Here is a 19,224-nt window from a genome sequence, read left to right on the forward strand (position 1 = left end):
TGTTGCATAGTAGTGTGTATGTACCGCAGAGTCATTCATATGTGTTGCCCAGTAGGTTATATGTGTTGCCTGTCTGTGCGTATGTGCTATTTCTTTATGTATATGCGTCATTCTATTGTCTTTATGTTTTTCGGTCAATTTTATGAATCCGTTTTTTGTACCAGAGGTTGTTTTCCAGTTCCTTGTGATTTCTGAGAAGATTTATTTGATCTATAATGGTTTTCGAAGGCATTTGTTGGCATTTTGTGATTAAGCAAGATGATTTTTTTCTTGTTGAAGATGTTTGGATTACTTTATGGTTGAGCAAGAGGGATCATGTCTTTCTCATGTTTATTGATTTGTTATGAGGCTCTTCACTACTTGTTGTGATTTGGCATTATGGCTTTTTGGCTATTTTATCTCATTAGAATAGTTGTATGTGGTTGTTGATATGTGGTTATGGTTGAGCCTCCTTGTTGTTAGCTTTGTTGTTGTTACCCTAAGGTCTTGGAACATGGTTAAGGGGAGTAGCTTTCATGAGTTGGTTGAGGTCAAGTGATAATAGGCCACCAAGAGGTTTCTTGTAAGGATGTTTGTGGGCGTAGACTTCTAGGATCTCATTGAAAGTTTTCTTGTTAATCAAGTGATAATATTAATAATTAATTAGATGGGTTGGGTAATTAGGATTCATCTAATCAAGATAATAAATTGATCTTTTGTGTCCCATCTCATAGCCCTTGAGAGATGACTCGAGATTAGCTTGTGAAGGCCATGGAGATGGCAAACCGAACTCCCTGGATTCTTACATAAGTGGAGACAGTTTTGGATGTCTACCAAGGGTGTGCATCGCCCTTCTTTGTGAGGGTAGAATGCAATGACACTCTCCCTACATGTGTCCTTGTTCCTTATACCTTGGTTGTTGGATAGCCTCTGGGAGTTTTATGTTTTCAATTCAACCTTGTGATGTGATCGTATTATTGTTTATGTGGTTTCTTTCCTATTGAGTTGTTATGTTCATGTCCCTTGGATGTTAGGTGTCAACTTAGGTCTAGAGTGTGTGTGGAACCTTGTGTCATCTCTGTAGCACGGGGGGTGGTTCCACATTTGTTTCACATGGTCGGGTGGTTTGATGCCTTCTTCCATTGGGATTTCCTTCATTGGATTCTCTTGTGTGTGGATGTGGATCCTTTATCTCTTTAGTGTGTGATTGGATTCTTGGAGCAGATTATTTAATTTCTTGAAATATGTGAGACATTGTTGTATCATGTAATATGAGATATGTATATTTGTAGAATGGAGAACTATGTATATATTGATGTAAGACAATATTGTATTCATTGTAATTGGAAATCGATTTAGTAGATTGTGGTTATTATCCTTGTAGTTGAAGATGTGGTTCTAATCCTTGTTATACATATGACATATCTTGGTTATTTGTTATTCATGAAGTTGGAAGTTTGGTTCATGAAGGAATAAATGATAGAATTAGAACATGTGCATATTATGACTTGAATTAGAAAAAATGGATTAATGATGTGTGGATTAAAGTAAGGAAAGATTTATGTTTTAGAAAAGATAACTTTATGGACATTGGATAGTTATTCTTTGGTTGGAATTAAGTATTAGGAACATGTGGATTTGGTGTTCTAAAACAAACCTATAGCATAGAATTAATTGAGATGTAAGTATATATGCATGTGGCTAGCTAGATAGATATTTCCTATGATGATCACTAGGATTATTGTGGAAAAGATACTCTTGAAGACTTGTTTGTATCATAGGAGATTACTAATCTTGTAAATAGAGTTATGGTTATTGGTTGGAAAAGACTATGTTATTTCTATCATGTGTAATGACGATGCGAGATGTGCTAGAATTTGTATGGATTTATCTTCTAGGAAATGGATTAAATTGTTGGGACATATCTCATTTAAATATGGTGACTTAGATTAATGGGTGCCTTCCCTTGATTTAATTGCAATAAATATTGAGCTAATTTAGGAAGTGATGTTGTAGAGTTTTATGATGTTGCTTATAATTCTCAGAGTTGAGTTTAGTGATGGCGTTGAGATACCCTAGGGAAAAGATAGTCTATGTGATGATTAATTCTTCTTACATACTTATGTTCTTATGATCATTTTTAGAATTAAATATGTGCATGACAAAAAAGATGTTGTGATTATTCGGATCATATATGTTGCATTAGTTATCTTTAAAAAAAAAAAATTAAAAGCTTATCTCTATTTGCTTGTTAGATGGTTATATTTCTCTAGGGTATTTTGGCAAGCATTACATATTATATAAGTAATAGGCATGGTGGCATGGTTTTAGGTAGCACCAAAAGAAACCCATGTACAAGTAGTTAAAAGGATTTTTAGATATCTAAAAGGCACTTTGGATTTTGCATTGCGGTATCCAAGAGGTGAAGATATCACCTTAGCCACATATATTGATGCAGATTGGGCCGACAACATTGACAACAAAAAGAGCACAAGTGGAGGTATAGTCTTCCTTGGTAACAATCTTGAATTTTGGTTGATAAAAAAAAAGATTTTGTTTCTCTATCCAAAACAAGGTTGAATACATTGCAACAACATTTTGTTGTACTCAAGTACTTTGGATGGCATAAACATTGAGGTACATTAAGGTGGAATACGGTCATCCAATATCAATATTCTGTGATAAAACAAGTGCAATTAACATCGTGAAGATTTATGTTATGTTGAAGCACATTCCAATCAAATATCATTTCTTATCAAATTATGTTATAGATCAACGGGTCAATTTGGAGTATATTGCTACATGAGTAGATTGCAAACATAAGCCCTTACCAAAAGAGTCTTTTGAGTATCTCAAATAGAAGTTAGGGGTGAGATCATTTTCATCTAGTTACTAAGGAGATACATCATTCAAGCAGAGTTTATCAATGCATTATCTTACATATCCAAGGACTCCTTTTTCATTGATGTTAAAGGGGATGTAGAGAAGGTGGGGAAATAGATAAGAGGAGATTTATGACTATATTCATGGGTTATTACTATGTGAGGCTGTCATCAATGACAAAGGGAGGATTGTTAGAATTTGTTGTCATTATGTCAAAGGGAATCATTGAAAGAATCAATGAAGTTTAGTTCCCAAATGGAACCCATATTAGTGATTTTCCCATTCACATCACCCCACCCTAGTAACATTGATAAAATAAAATCAAGTTTTATTTAAATTATTTTATTTACAAACCATGTTGAACACACTACATGACAAAGAGGGAGGGGTGAATCAATCCGGACCACAAAATACTCTTCTAATATTTTAAACTTCAAACCAAAATTAACTTATTACTGCAATTATGAAACATGAAAGAACAAACCACAATAAACACATGAACGCCAGATTTACATGGAAAACCCTAAACAGGAAAAAACCATAGTGAGAATCACGCTCACGATACAAATAACTAAATACAATATTTTAGACTCAAGGCCAAGTAGCTCATTACACTTGATTGGACTTGCAAGACTAAGGCACACAACCTTATGGCAAGACACAAGGGACTTGCATTACTAAGACTCATTATCTCAAGGCAAGATACAAAGGATTGCACAAGCTGCCAAAAAAAGAACACAATGTCTTCTGCCACGTACAGGGAATAAATGTATTGAAATGAACAAGATCTCTTGATCATTATATTTCACTTGAACCACTATGTCAAGCAGCCAATATTATCACAAACATTTTGACATCAACCACTATCTCAAAACAATGTCACATTGAAGATATCATTGTCAAAGCTCTTCACAAACTAGCTTTCATACTTCTGCTACACCAAATCTGCTTGCACATTATTCACATCCACTTCACAACAATTCATGCAAATTCCAAGCATCAACTCTTACAACTCCACATCTATATATGCAAGATCATTCATTAAAACCCTCCACTAGGTCGGCCACAAAAAATATACAATATTACATAAATTAGGCCACCCAGACCAATAACACATAATGCGGTCCACTCCAGGAGATAGAGGGGACCCAAACATATCACCACACATCCTTCTAAAATGATTCCAACAAACCACACACACTAACACATCCTCCAAAGTCAACATAAAACAAAATTTGCAAATGATCAATAAAGTGTGAAAACCAATTGGCCCAAAAACATCCTCCAATGCAAAATACATAATGTGGATCTACACATTCCATGATGAGACCCTTATCAACATCCAAACTCAATGTCCAATGCATATCCATACCAAAATATCTTGATCCAAATAAGATAAACCAACTAGGTCAACCAAAAGCCAACACAACTAAGCATGTTGAACATAGAACAACATAACTTCACTTGCCAATCAAACTAGCACTAGAAAACTAAACTAAAACATTGTACGAACCAAATGAACATGTCCTCCAAGCCGCAACACTTGAATCCACATATCTGAGAACCGCCAAGAATTCTCTAGACTAGTTCTAGTAGACAAGCTCAGTATCAAAAACAATAATAACCAACTTTACTATTTGAGCAATAGAGGACCTAAAAACCTAATAGTGCAATATACACAAATCATAAACATTATTATCTAGAACTGCAAGCCATAATGTTCACAAACTGGAGGAATGCAAAGCATTGTTCCATTGGGATATTAAAATATTGTTTCTTGCATATTGAAACTGTTAGACTTGTCTAAATATTATCATTGTTGTCATTGATGTCAAACTAGCGATCTGGTTTGGTTCATATGGTATATGGAGATGATATATATGCAGATGACATGTGCAGATGATGTATATAGTTTTTATATTGTTGGAAGATAGATATATGAGATATGATGTAGCAAGGCGTAGATGATCTACTGGAGTCACTTCTGGAAGATCCTCATCTCCGAAATTTTAAGTTATGCTTATTCTAGTATCAGTTGTGTGTCCCGACATTAGTTGCCTTAGTTATATCTTTTATGTTTTATGATCTGGTATCTGTGGTATGCATGGCATGTGTATTTTGGAGTTTGGAGTTGTTGTGCTTGGAGTTTTGTGTTTATGGGTTCATATCTATGGGTCTGGCTGACCCCTATTCTATTCCAGTATTTAAGGAGTATTCATCAGTGAAAAAATTGTGTAAAGGAAGCATGTAGAGATCTTGTGGAGGCCGACTTGGTTATCATGTTTGTGTTTAAGGCTTTATTGGATAATGTGCTGTTATGAGAACCATAACACTTGTTCTTGGTCAACACATTATCCTGGTATGTAAGCTTTCTAGTATATATAGGTGTGTGGATATGTATGTGGATTGAGGAGTGATAGGTAACAGATAAGTGTGTAGTGTGTGGAGTGCGAGTTGTGGATAGAAAAGCAATTGGAGAAAAGTTAGAGTACAGACAATATTGCAGTAATTCCTTACCGGATCTGTTGCAGGTGTTTGGTTTGGCAAAGCAGTGTTGCAGTAATCCTTCACTGGATCTATTGCAGTTGATAGTGGTACAAAGATCCTTTACCTGATCTGATGTAAGGTTTTATGAGTTGTGATCAGAGCTTAATTTGGAACTGATTTCATGCATTTGGAGATGCAACTTTCCTTAGTTCATTTTTATCTTATGCAGTTAGCATTCTGGTAGTGAGTCATTTTTGTAATTTGGGAGTGAGTCATCTGATAGTGAGCCACCCTTTTTGTAAACACCACATAACCCTTTTTGTAAACACCACATAACTATTTATATTATCTTGAGAGTTAACACTCTTTATGGTTTTGCCCCATTTGGTTTTTCCACATATAAAATTTGGTGTTCCTCTTGTGGGTGTTTTTTTTTGCATTTTCTATTTCATGTTGATGTGCTTAATTGATAAATTTGATATATCAGTAAAAGGTTAAGAAGTTGTGAGAAAAATTTTAGAATATGTGGGAATACTAATTTACCCCCCCCCCCCCCCTCTTAGTTTTTTGGTCCTTTCAACCAATCCAACAATTGGTATCAGAGCTTTGGTCTCTTCCTTGAAAGCTTAACCGCTTGAGGGAGGTCCTTGTTGGTTTAATCATGACACCATTGAGTATGACCGGAGAATTTATGTTGGATGAGGAATTGTAGACAGTGCTTGAAAACTAGGAAAGCTTTGAATCAGAGAATGAAGAATTGAAAGAGAATGTGAAAGTGGCGAATGAATGTGTGCATAAGTTGAGAGAGAGAAATTTGGAAATTCAAATTGAGGCACAAGGAAGTTAACAATAAGTTGTATCAAGCAAATGAGACAATTAAAGATCTGATGAAGAAAATTGAGGAGAAAGACAAAGTAGAGGAAACCCTGAAAGTCAATCAAGTTGAATTCTGAAGAATGTGAGAAACTAGAACAAGAAGTGAAGAAGTTGAAGGAAGAGAATAAGGTTCTTGATAACAGTAAGTTCTTGGAAGAATTGATCAACATGCAGAAAGCTCATTTAGACAAGATCAGACTTGGATTTCAACCCAGTGAAAGTTCGAATCAGAATGACAAAGAGAAATGCAAAGAGGTGAACGTAGAAGCTGAGAAGAAATTAAAAGATGCAAGCAAGACCCAGAATCAAAGTACTAATGTAAGAAAACTATCGGTTCGTCAACCTAATGCACAAAGGTACCCATCTCTTAATGGTTATTGTTTTCAATGCAATAAATTTGGTCATAAGTCTGCAAATTGTAGAAGCATTTAGTGTTATAATTGCAAGAGGTTTGGTCATAAAGCAAACTATTGTCAGAATCATAATCCGGTTGGAGCAAATAAGGTATACAATAATTTTCATGGATATTGTCATACTTGCAATGGTTATGGTCATAAAGCTAATCAATGCAAATCTAGAACTCTTCTGGTGAATTCAGTGAAGAAGAACATCAGTTGTTACAAGTGCAAGCAACTCGGAAATTATGCAAATCAGTGTGGAAACGAAAGTATGGAGAAATCTATTGAGAAGAGTATAATGAAGAATGATGGATCAAAGAAAAAATAAAATTTGGTTTGGAGAAAGAAGGAAGTGGATAATTGAAGCAAGCCTGGTATACCAAAATCCGGTGCAGGCACCTCTTCCTTCGGTATCTGAGCATATTGCTTCAACTCGGGGGGAGTTCTTGAAGAAAATATTTTGTTCCTCCTTGTCTCGGTGGATCATGTCATCGATCCGGCATGACTATGGTAAAGAGGCTATCTGATAATCAGAGGTTTGTGCTGACATTATCGGCAAGACACTTTTTGGCGGCAAAACCCTAAAGTGATTATTTTTTGCAAGATAAGTATCGATGTTCGAAGTCATTTTTCTTTATCATGCTATTAGTGTTTGAAAGTATCGTGAATAGTAGAAGAGAAGTAGAGTAAGTAATCATGGAAGGTGTTGGTTTTTTTTCCTGCAACCCTCAGTCCAAAGGATTTCATCACATTCAAACATAGGGATAAAACCTTCAATGCAGTCTCTAAACTATCAATAGACTAAGGATAGGGAATTCCAACAGCACAAGGCTCTCACAGCCTTCTTCACTTCGAGCCCCATCGTACTCAGGAGGGTGTTCCTATTTTGGGCTTGCACAGATAATAACCTTGCAACATCTCAAACTACAGGCCTACTAGAGATGGAATGTTCTCAAACACATAAGGACATTACATACATTGCTTTATACTCGAGCCAAATCCCATTTGCTCTACCTCTAAGAATATCTGAGGACACAAAATGAAAAACTAAAAGGGGAAAATGGGCAAGAAGAAAATTGGTTATATAAATGTTTCTGAAACAAATCCTGGTCTGGAACGGGCCAGTGTCTATCCCAAGGCACAGAGTCAATTCTTCAGTCGCAAATACAAACCTAAACAGTAACTGACTTCGAACTAGTGAGATTTTCAGACATTAATGCCTTCCATTAATGCAGATCCCTATGTTGTTACATAAACCATTCTTGTTAATCCATAAACTATTTCCTAAGTTCATAATGATTTGCATATAGAATTTAATTCCTTCCTTGAAGGAAACCCATAAACACAATCACACATTGACATGGAAAATGTCAAGATAGATCAAAACATCCTTAACATTTTGATTCATATGAAAAAAGAAAATACAAATGGAGACGGTTTTGCAACAATATAACAGTCTGCTCATTTACTAATTGAAATTACTACAAGATTTGTACATTCATTCCCTTAGGAATTTTCCTTCAGCAAAGAGATATACAAAGTCCTATTCAGAGCTATCCGCCCAGAAAATGAAAAAAATCGGAACCCTTAATACAGCCTTGGTATTCCCTTTTTATCCGAAGGAATGCACGAGCTACAAATCGTTTACATGTGTCTAGCTTATTTACCTAATTAGCCCTTTTCCTTTTGAGAGTTACTAAGTGGATTCAGTTGCCTATATTTTGTCCTAATACATAACCGCCTGGACGGCCATGTGGTAGCCTTCATGCCTAGGATCAGAGAGCGCATTAAAGGGGACCTACCACCATACCAACCACGTCACCACCGACCATGGGTGGTTATAGACACAAAAAATACCAGCTCAAGCAACTTTCACTACTCATCCTAGTAGGGGACAACTTTGAGAATGTGGGTTTGTGGTGCTACAAACCCAATTCCTCAGTGTCTGTGTTGCCCACTATCTCCCCGCACTTCTACACCCAAAGGGAAAACATTTCCGCTAGAGGAAATCTAGCCAGATGCAAACCATAAAACAGTATTGCATCTTCACATTAATCACCTTGTTCCTCTCTGGCAATCTGGTGCATTTTCAAGCCCCCTTTGGTTGTATGACGAATTCCTCGCAGCTTTCCTTTCAAGACTTCAACATCTTTTCTGCGACATGATCCACTTCTTACAAGGCCTTAACATAGTTGCAGACATCTTTGAACTTCTAATCTCCAGCTTGTTCATTCATATACACTGATGACTTATTCACCTTCACATTGATCTGTATATAATAGCATTCTCACTGTCCTCACAAGCACAGTTGTATACCACCCATCACAACTTTGGCTTCACACAAATGATCATGATCACAAAATCAGCTTTCCATGATTTTATTCCTTCGAAAGCGCGTGAACAATCTTGTGCATCTTTGTGATTCTGACATTTGTTTGAGTGTAAAACTCAAACGTCGGTGTTTTCATCATGTTGACTGACTCGAGCCATACTAATGATCATGATATATTCACATGATAAGCTTTCTAACAAGCAAATCACCAACCCTACCGTGTTTGAACACAACTCGGGTTTCGCTCAAGATGTCCTGAATATATCACTAGGCTGACAATTTTCACCCTTTTCGATCATCACAACACATTTCTTCCTCTTACTCGAGGCTCGGTGAAACTAAAATTGGGCCCTCACCAAGTGTCGAGTTAACAGATCACATTTCTCTTTATACATCGCCAACCTTCCTTCCTCTACTCGAGACTCGCTGAAGTGGAAAAAACATTGCCACCAAGTCTTGAGTGGTCCCACATACACAACTGCAGAACATAGAGCTTGCCCAATCAGCAAAGCGGGACCCAGTGAAGGCGGAATGTACGACTTTCTGTCATACGACTCGGGACTGGGCCAGGACGAAAAATATATTTTGTCGAGTGCCAAGTTTCTTCCCAAGGGACATCCTGGAAAAGTCAAATACGCTGAATGGGATCACAAGATTTCAGGTTGTGGAAAAGGTATTTTTGGATGAATTCAACCTAGAGAAAATTAGAAATGTGGAAAAGAGTCTAAGTGATGCAGAGTTGCAGAAAATCAAGGAGTTAGAGCATAAAGGATTGAATTTGTGGACAGAATTTCCTTGGTTTGATGATGCAAAAGTGATTAGAGTGATCCTTAGTCGTGTGCAGAATGACAGCATTGTGTTGGGTAAACCCTATCCAATCACGAAGGAGATTATCTCGGTTATTACTAGTTTATGCGACAATGGAGTTGCTTAGGTGAAGAAGTCAATAAAGAATAAAGAGGTCGAAACCCTAATCGGTGTAACAGGCAATTTGCGAGCATTAAACATTGACAAAATCATCGACCCTATTGTGAGGTATGTTGCATACGACATTTCCTACAAAATCTATTTTAGAAATAGGGAAGGTGCAACCTCGGCTATTGCAATTTACTTGGCACATATGCTTGTTATGGAGGATAGATCATTCGACTTGTGTGAATTGTTAAGGGAATTGTTGTTAGAAAACATTAAGACGACAAAAGATCAGAATTACCCCTTCCAATTTGGATTGTTGCTTGTTTTCTTAGCTATGCACTGTCTAGGATCCCTTTCGACTAAAGAAAATGTGATATGGGAGTTTGGTGTTCGAGTTATGAGGCAAATCTTTAGATATTTGAATGGTTTAGATAAGAAAGAGGAGGCATGAAATGGTTATTTCAAATCTTTCCTGGATAAGTGGAGTGTTGGTCCAATATCCCTTGCTACCAGTTCTGCTAAAGGAAGTTCTTCCTCCAGTAAGAGGAAAAGAAGAGAGTCTTTGTATATGAGTGTCCAGAATCTCCTGTGGCTAAGGGAGAATTGGCTATTGCAGAGAAGGAGGGAAAAGAATCTGGAATCTCCTGTGGCTAAGGGAGAATTGGCTATTGCAGAGCAAGAGGGAAAAGAATCTAATGATGAATCCAATTTGCTAGAGATTATTGGTAGTGATTATGGAATCAAGAAAACTGGTAAGATGTGGCTAACTTTTGTTGTGTCAAATAGAATTGAAAATGTTCTAATGAATCATTTGGTCAGAAACAATGTCACAATTGAGGATGTTGGTAATATGCTTCTGGAGTCCCTGTGTGAAATTATTAAGGAGAAATTGTCTGAGAAATTGGTTGATACTGAGGTTTTAGAAGAGAAAGGTGTTGATATGCAGAGTTAATTGAAGGACTGTGATGATGCAAAGAGAGCCCTGTCTATGTGCATTAATGAGATGAGAGATTCTATCTGCGGTGCTAGCAAAATCTACAAGTATTGTTTTTATGGCTAGCAGCTACAGTATTGCACAAAGCTAAGATTGATGTTGTTGAGAATGAACTAAGTTCATTGGGTAACATTTGATTTTCTGAGTGATGAGTATTGAGTACAGAGGAAAAAGATAAATTATCTTCAAGTTGAACTGTTATTTTTGCAAAGGCAAAGAGAAGATTCTGTGAGCACTTTCTAGAAAGTAAGGAAATTGTTGAGGCAAAATTGGAGCATTTTTCAACATTGCTTGACAGTGCAGTTGAATATGAGCAGTATCCATCTGCTCCAAACAGCTTTTTCTCATGCTATTGATTTGTTGGTAGAGTGTAGGAGTTTGTCAGTTAGCATTAAACTAACTATTCATTCTTAGGAAGTCCTTCTTCCAGAACTGAAAGAGAAGTACAAGCTAATCTTTCCGAAGAAGAGCAGTTGAGAGTTCATTCAGGTTGGCACACAATTTTGACATTTCTTTTTGCAGTTGAAAGCATTCATTTTCTTTCTTTCTTTTATTTTTTATCAGAGGCATCCTTTGTCCTTGATGTCAAAGGGGGAGAAAGGCAATTGGAGAAATGTTTTGGAGTAAGGAGATATATGAGTTAGGGGGAGTTGTATGCAGATATGTTTTTTAGATGTTTTGTTATCAATAACAAAGGGGGAGATTGTTAGAGTTGTGTGAATATTGTCATTGTTGTCATTGATGTCAACCCAGTTATCTAGTTTGGTCTGGATGGCATATGCAGATGACATGTGCAAATGATGTATACAGTTTTGGTATTGCTAGAAGATAGTTATATATGAGATATGATGTAGCAAGGCATAGATGATCTACTAGAGACACTTCTAGAAGATCCTCATCTCGAGAATTCTGAGTTATGCTTATTCTAGTACCAGTTGTGTGTCATGGCATCAATTGCATTAGTTATATCTTTTATATTTTATGATCTTGTATCTATGGTATGTGGGGCATGTGTATTTGGAGTTTGGAGTTGTTGTGCTTGGAGTTTTGTGTTTATGGATTCACATCTATGGGTCTAGTTGACCCCTATTCTATTCAGATATTTAAAGTATATGCATCGATGAATAAATTGTGTAAAGGAAGCATGTAGAGATCTTGTGAAGGCCGACTTGATTATCATGTTTGTGTTTAAGGCTTTATTGGATAACGTGTTGTTCTGAGCAGCATATCACTTGTGCTTGGTTAACATATTATCCCAATGTGTAAGCTTTCTAGTATATATAGGTGTGTGGATATATATGTGGAGTGAGTGATAGGTAACAGATAAGTGTGTAGTGTGTGGAGTGTGAGTTGTGGATAGCGAAGCAGTTGGAGTAGAGTCAAAGTGCGAATAGCATTGCAGTAATCCCTTTACCGGATCTGTTGCAGGTGTTTGGTACGGTAAAACAGTGTTGCATTATTCCTTCATCGAATCTGTTGCAGTGGATAGTGGTATAGAGATCCTTTACCAGATCTGTTGTAAGGTTTTGTGAGTTGTGATCTGAGCTTAATCTGGAACTGATTTCATGCATTTGGAGATGCAACTTTCCTTGGTTCACTTTTATCTTATGCAGTTAGCATTTCGGTAGTGAGTCATTTTTGTAATTCGGTAGTGAGCCACTCTTTTTGTAAACACCATATAACAAGTTATATTATCTTGATAGTTAACACTCTCCGTGGTTTTTCCCATTTGGGTTTTCCACGTATAAAATTCGATGTTCCTTTTGTGGTTGTGTTTTTCTGCATTTGCTATTTCATGTTGATGTGCTTAATTGATAAATCTGATATATCAATAAAAAGTTAATAAGTTGTGAGAAAGTTTTTAGAATCTATGGGAATACTAACACATAAAGTGACTTCAAAAAAGTCTAACCCATGTGATGCACACACCCTAGATCCCTTAGGTCAACCACAAATAATTTTATTTTTTTACATTATAACATCATACAAGTTGAACAACGCTCTTTCTCAACAAGATCAATATAATATAAAATTTAATAAATATATTTTCAATAGAGAACGCCTAAAATATTGTAGAATGTCAAAGGACCAATATCAACCTACCTTTTATAGTCTAATATATACTATAAAGCCATACACTAATCTTGATAATCGATGATGGCCTCCGTTATTTCATTTTGACAAAATCTAGTGGAAGAGAGTGAAACCCAAGAGATGAAGAAATGGATCAGAATTAAGGAGGCAGGCACAAAGATGATAAAGGAAATACAAATACAAGCTAAAAACCAAATGGTACATGCTGGCATGGTGCTAAAAATCGAGCCAATTAATTCGATGTCATTTTACCTTTTATGAGCTAAATTAATATATCTAGGAAAAATGCACATAGAAAGATCAAATCTGCTAAACAGAAAGTAGTTATATTGAGATATAACACATTGTGTTTCAAATCCAAATGACCATAGGGTGAGTGGAAATCAATATTCTAGCCATCTACTTCAATGGCTGCCTCCCTGAACACTGAGAACAAATGGTAGACACCTTGCATTGCAACCTTATCTAAGAGTCGATATTAGGCAATTGAAAAGTAAGGTTGAGATTGAAGAGATTAACACCAAACCACATTTAAGACAAAAATAGCTTGATTTTTATCGTTGCAAGACCTGTCTTTATTGTATAGCATCAACTAATAACCAATACACAATTGTTTATTAATTCAACGTGATTAAAGACAAAGCTTGGTCCATTTCAGAACGTGATCTCAATATTGGCGTTGGGTCCATCTTGGATTAGGAGTCAATTCTATAATTTGACGATCTTGGAGATGGAGACAATAACATAGTCTATCTTGGGCAGGGAATCAATACTAGAACTCAGTCGTCTGGAACAAGGAGTATAAACCAAGGCTGGGCCACATTTCAAAGACCAGGTGATACAGAAACTAGGCTTCATCTTGGGTAATAAGCATAACAAAATTGAGCTCACTTACCTAAGACCCATCTCAATCAACCTAACCACATTCATGAGTTGTATATTTATATTATAGCATTTAGTGCAATCAAGCAAGGAACAATAGGTTAAACCAGGTCAAATAATCAACAAAATTGCACATTCTGATCAAACAACTAAGGATAGGTCAAATAATCAACAAACTAGGACTTTCTGATCAAACAACTAAATTACAATAAATGCAGTGGTTTTCTTGGTCAACAATATAGCCATCCTGGCCAGTTGAAGACAATGTCTACGTGAAAGTCAGATAAGTCAACAAAAGGATATCCAATGATGGTACAATATCTGACAATAACAGCAGCGTATGGTATTTGAACTGCCAGTCCTCTTTTTCTGACTTGAAATTGATACTAAGTCAAACAAGGAAATGGACCTAGTAAGTATAAATTGAGAGCAAATGTTATGACTAAATGTTTTTTTTTTATGGATAACAAGGGTAATGCGGCTCTGGTTAGCACAATCAGCATTTAAGGAGAGAGGCTGTCAGCCAGAGAAAAGGAAAAATAGATTGTTTATATTTGAAAACTAAAATATTTATTATAAATACAATGATGATGTAATGTCCCTACTTGGAGTATACCTTATTTTGCCCAAAGTAACAATTCCACAACATAATTTGTTTTACAAATAATATTTCATAGTAAAGCATTTAATCCATTAATGAACTATTAAGAGTAAATAAACAATTAAAATCCATGAAATGATAAATATTAACTACATTCGCATCTAATCCCTAATTTCTTCTCCAGCAGCCAGTTATAGTAGAGATTAGAGAGGAGAGCATGTTAGGGTGCCTGGAAAAACTATTCATCACAAGTAAGTCCAAGGGCGTGCTCATACCCCCTTGCCCCAAGTGGCAGGAACTCCCGTCCATCCAACATGGGGTTGGCGCAGTTACCTTGTGAGAACCTATACCACCTTTCCCTAACTTGTTTCCTTGCCAACCCTACTCATGATTGCTATTTGGAAAGTATAGATTAAATCAAACGTTATATTAATATAAATAAATCCAACAATTCCCTTATTTACTACTTAATATATATGCATCCATATTATATGTATGTATATGTATATATACATGTGTATGTATGTATTTATGTATGTGTGTGTGTGTATGTGTATGTGTGTAATTGCTGTCTAAGACAGAACTCTGCTAGTAATTGCTGTCTGTTTATATACTCAATATGATCTGATTGATTCTTTGTTAAATACAAAGTTTCACCTTTTGATAAATACAGATGTTGATATTACTTCGATGCCTCTTTGGAGTGGTCGATATGCTGCTTATATATCCCTTTATTCGGATGGAAGGTTATGTCACTCTTGATCATATGTCCTTTGCCTTTAACTAATAATGGCTATTGTGATTGCACCTCATCGTTGGCTATTAATGACACGTATTAATGTAAACACAATTCTTAATCATCTCCTTAATTCCAGTTGCTGCCATAATAACTTGATATGGATCGCTGTCTATGCATTGATGTAGATTAAGAAAGCATCACTGCCTTCTCATCTTTTCTTATGAAGGTAAATTACTGGCTTAATATTATTAATTCCTACAGAAAATCGTTAAGTCTTATAAATAAGATAATTTTCTGATTGACACCTTTCATGGGGGGGGCATGACAGATGACATCATAGTTAAGAGATGATGTCAGAATTAAGTCTAATTGTGAAGAACTATGAGAAGCTGTGAGCAATTATGAAAAATGATATACCAGTTCATAGTTTGTTTCATATCTCCAAATTCAGGCTTTCTTCTAATAGCTTATATTTGAGATAAACAAGTTGGTAATAAAATCATCATTTATAGATGTTCCAGTCTATGGTCAAAATATCAATGGAGACCATTAAGCTGTTATAGTTAAGGTGATTATCAACATCTCTGTTCTTGGTCATTGTTTCCTAAAATTCTAGAAGCAGCTCTCTCAGTCTCGCCTTATGCTTACATGGTGACTGTAGAAATGACACAATCAACCGTGTACTTTTTTTGTTAGGTTCAATCGATTTTAAAGCTAAAAGTCCTTCCAATTCACTACAAACCTTCAAAAAAGAGCTACCTGGATTTGAGTACATGCTTTGATTCCTCTGATCTAAATCCCCTTCCAATTTTTTGGTATGATCGAAGGCTAATTTTATTGTCATAACCAAAAGATTCTAGATTGTTTGCATGGGAAAAAAAGTCAGATCTTTTTGTGCGTATACTCGTAACTTAGGAAAGACTAAGGATTTTGTAGGATTTTAAGGCCCAAAAACATTTTGTATAGAGGGTTTTATGCCTTCAATATTTGTGCCATATCCATTGTCTCCTTGTCCCATTTGGAATGGCTTGCAATTACTATGTATGTCCTGCGATGAATTTTGCTAGTATGTTTTCCTATGCTTTTAGCTGATGATTATCTTTTCTCCTCAACTTTTTGGATGTAAAATAAACAAATTTGGTTCAGCTGATTATAGCATTTCCAATTTGTAGAAAGATTGAACAATCTACTTTCTGGTCCCTAGGCTTTACCTACTCCAAAATAGCATTGATAAATAGTCCATTACGTTGTGTTGAATTCCTGGTGCAAATAATTTAATTTGAATAAAAACCAAGATTTAAATGGACAGAAAAACTTAAATTTCCAATGATCAGATTCTCCAAGTATCTAGTGTTTCATGTATTATTCAACATAAGAATGCATACACCAAGAAACAAACATAATAATGAACTTTGGCATATCCTTAATGCATCAACATGCAAAATTATCAATTAAATACTTGCTTAAGTTGAAATAGACAAATACAAAGAATTGTTTCGACAGAGCTTCTTTCCTATAAATAATATCTCCAAGGGAATGAGGATGTACTCTAAATTTTCACTTTCCTTTTTAATGCTAAATTTACAAATGATCCCGAATACATTAGGCTTGTGGGCATGCTTATATTGGTGTATTATACATTAACCATCATAACTAATGTAGATGAATTGTGTTAAGTCCACATGCCTTTAAATGGTACTCACAAAAGCCCCTGTAACTTCAATTGGTGTTTGTCTATGACAAACGTTGGGAGCTTTATGGATGCTTCTGAACTCAAGAGGCCAGTAACTCGCAAGTAGTTTTACATGTGGCTTGCTTCCCAACTGAGAGATATATATCGGAACTTACAAAGTGAAACCCTATCGAGTGCAAAATAACTCACTTTTGGAGCATGGGTTTAAAATTTACAAGGCTTGAACCTTTGTAAAATTCTATCCAAGGCCCTTGCATTGGAATAATGTAAAGTGCAAGAAAAGTTCAGGAACCATAATATTGGGGCTAAATATATTAAGGGCATAAAGAACTGTCCCCAATATCACATTGTAATTACCTGAACCCACTCTCACTATCATTATCAATGTCATAGAACTCTATGTTCTTGTACTTCTGTGATATTATTTCTGCCTGGACCTTCCTAGCTGTATCTGTAGCACAGCCAACAAGAATGAGAACTGATGTGCCAGCAAACCCTCGAAACGCAGTCAAATGTGTCAGTTGCTCAACAACGGCTGGACCTGCTGCCATTACTGCAAGAAAAGCAGATCCTAGGACAGATATGCGGGAAAGTACCTGTATGAAATTTTACAATCAGAATTAGTGTTCCTTATATATGACCATGAAAATTATAAAAATATATTTCACCCAGAAATTTGATGTTGTTAGAGTTTTAACTATATATATAACTAGAAATATTGCTCTTCCCAATATGAAACTACACAGTTACTGTTATCTTAAACAACTATATTGATAAACTTACAATTATTATCCAAACAATAAGGTAAGCATGGCCTTGTATATCCAATCTTAAGCACATCTAGTAAATCATGTAGATCTATCTTAAAGCTCAACATTCTATAACACAAAATGCATTATACCTAGCAAACTACTAAAATAACCATTTATAAGATTCAGCTACCAGTATCAATATTGCTGCTTGAATTTTCAAGCAGCATTTGATGTTTAGATTGAACCAGTGGAACTTTCTTTTCACCCAAGTATATACAAAGGTCTTGTCCAAGGAATTCAAGCAGCATTTGATGTTTAGATTGAACCAGTGGAACTTTCTTTTCACCCAAGTATATACAAAGGTCTTGTCAAAGGAATCAAAAATGGCATTATAATTTAGGAAAACAGATGGCCTTATTTGACTTTTGCATATAGTGACTTGTAACCTCCTTTCGCCCAACCCAACACACCACTTATCTTTTCTTGCTGATAACTGGTTTAAGTCTCAATCAACTACTTATAGTTGCAGGAGTTAATTTTAGCACTCCTAATGAGCTTTTGTACAATATTTGCTAGAATTACTTTCGTTCTAATATTTTTCTGGAGTTCTTTTCTGTAAAAACTTTTCTGTTACTTACAGTTTTTATGAACACTGCTGTCATTTTCCCTGGACGAACTGAAGCAATAGAAGCACCCTGGCGCTTCAACTGTTCACTAACATCATCAGGATCTAACTGAAGGAAAGTGTAATAGTAGTTAAAGAATGCAATAAGCAGCACATTTGTTGGGAGATACAAAGGACCTGCAAGAAAATAAACAAAATGAGAGACATATATATAAAGAAGAAAATATATACTCAGGTGGTCATCTTCCTGTTCTTAATGCTACCCCTCCCAGGTTTACCAAGATCTTAGTGAAACCAAAATGCTTTAGTCATCCTCCAATTCAATTTCAAGATACAATCTGGACTTTCTCTACGTTTGTCAAAAAATGATGCTCAATTTTTTGTGTCATATTTTTATTAGTGTTGTTTGTGATTGCGCAGTCCCTAAAACAATCCAAGCCACTTTTATTGCAATACCATTTTAAAGTGTAAACATCAGTCTACAATATTACAGTACTTATAAACCCATAATATCCTATGTCAAGAGGGTCTAGATCGGATAGAATATTGCTAGTTTCTATACGCACTAAGATACAAATGCATATGAACATACAATTATTAATGTTTGCAATTTTGCTGATCCTGAAAGCACATTTAGTAACTAGTTAAAAACAAGGGTGAGAAAGGTCGGCAAAATAAATGAAGCTGAATCATATAAGATATTTAGTGATTACAAGGGCCACATTTGAAAGAAAGAAAAAATATATCTGCTAAACAATTGAGTTCAACTTCCAGGAAAGTATGATAAAAACATAATTTTCAGATAACTGAGCATGTTAAATGGAAATTTGAAATTTCTGTAATCCTTATTAATATATTACAACCAGCTGAATACAAATGTAAAGCGCATGCATTCAACGCTATATAGACTAAATATTTTTTAAGCAGTAATGTATCCCAGGTTCTGGTATATTTGACTACAGGATATTTTGATG

The 19,224-nt window shown here is 35.6% G+C and overlaps 1 protein-coding gene across 1 annotated transcript in view; it reads right to left on the reverse strand.

Annotated features, from left to right (window-relative positions):
* Positions 1-16,598: 16,598 nt before the first annotated feature.
* LOC131049181 (preprotein translocase subunit SCY1, chloroplastic) overlaps positions 16,599-19,224 on the reverse strand; it is a 52,575-nt gene continuing 49,949 nt past the window's right edge. Inside the window, exons 7-8 of the mRNA XM_059221739.1 lie at positions 18,264-18,427; positions 16,599-17,469 (exon numbers count right to left, since the gene is read on the reverse strand). Coding sequence (XP_059077722.1) covers positions 17,227-17,469; positions 18,264-18,427 — 407 coding nt within the window. The 3' untranslated portion in view covers positions 16,599-17,226. The remainder of the gene's footprint in view (positions 17,470-18,263; positions 18,428-19,224) is intronic.

Source organism: Cryptomeria japonica, chromosome 5 (genome assembly GCF_030272615.1).
Source record: "Cryptomeria japonica chromosome 5, Sugi_1.0, whole genome shotgun sequence".
In the NCBI taxonomy this organism is placed as follows: domain Eukaryota; kingdom Viridiplantae; phylum Streptophyta; class Pinopsida; order Cupressales; family Cupressaceae; genus Cryptomeria; species Cryptomeria japonica.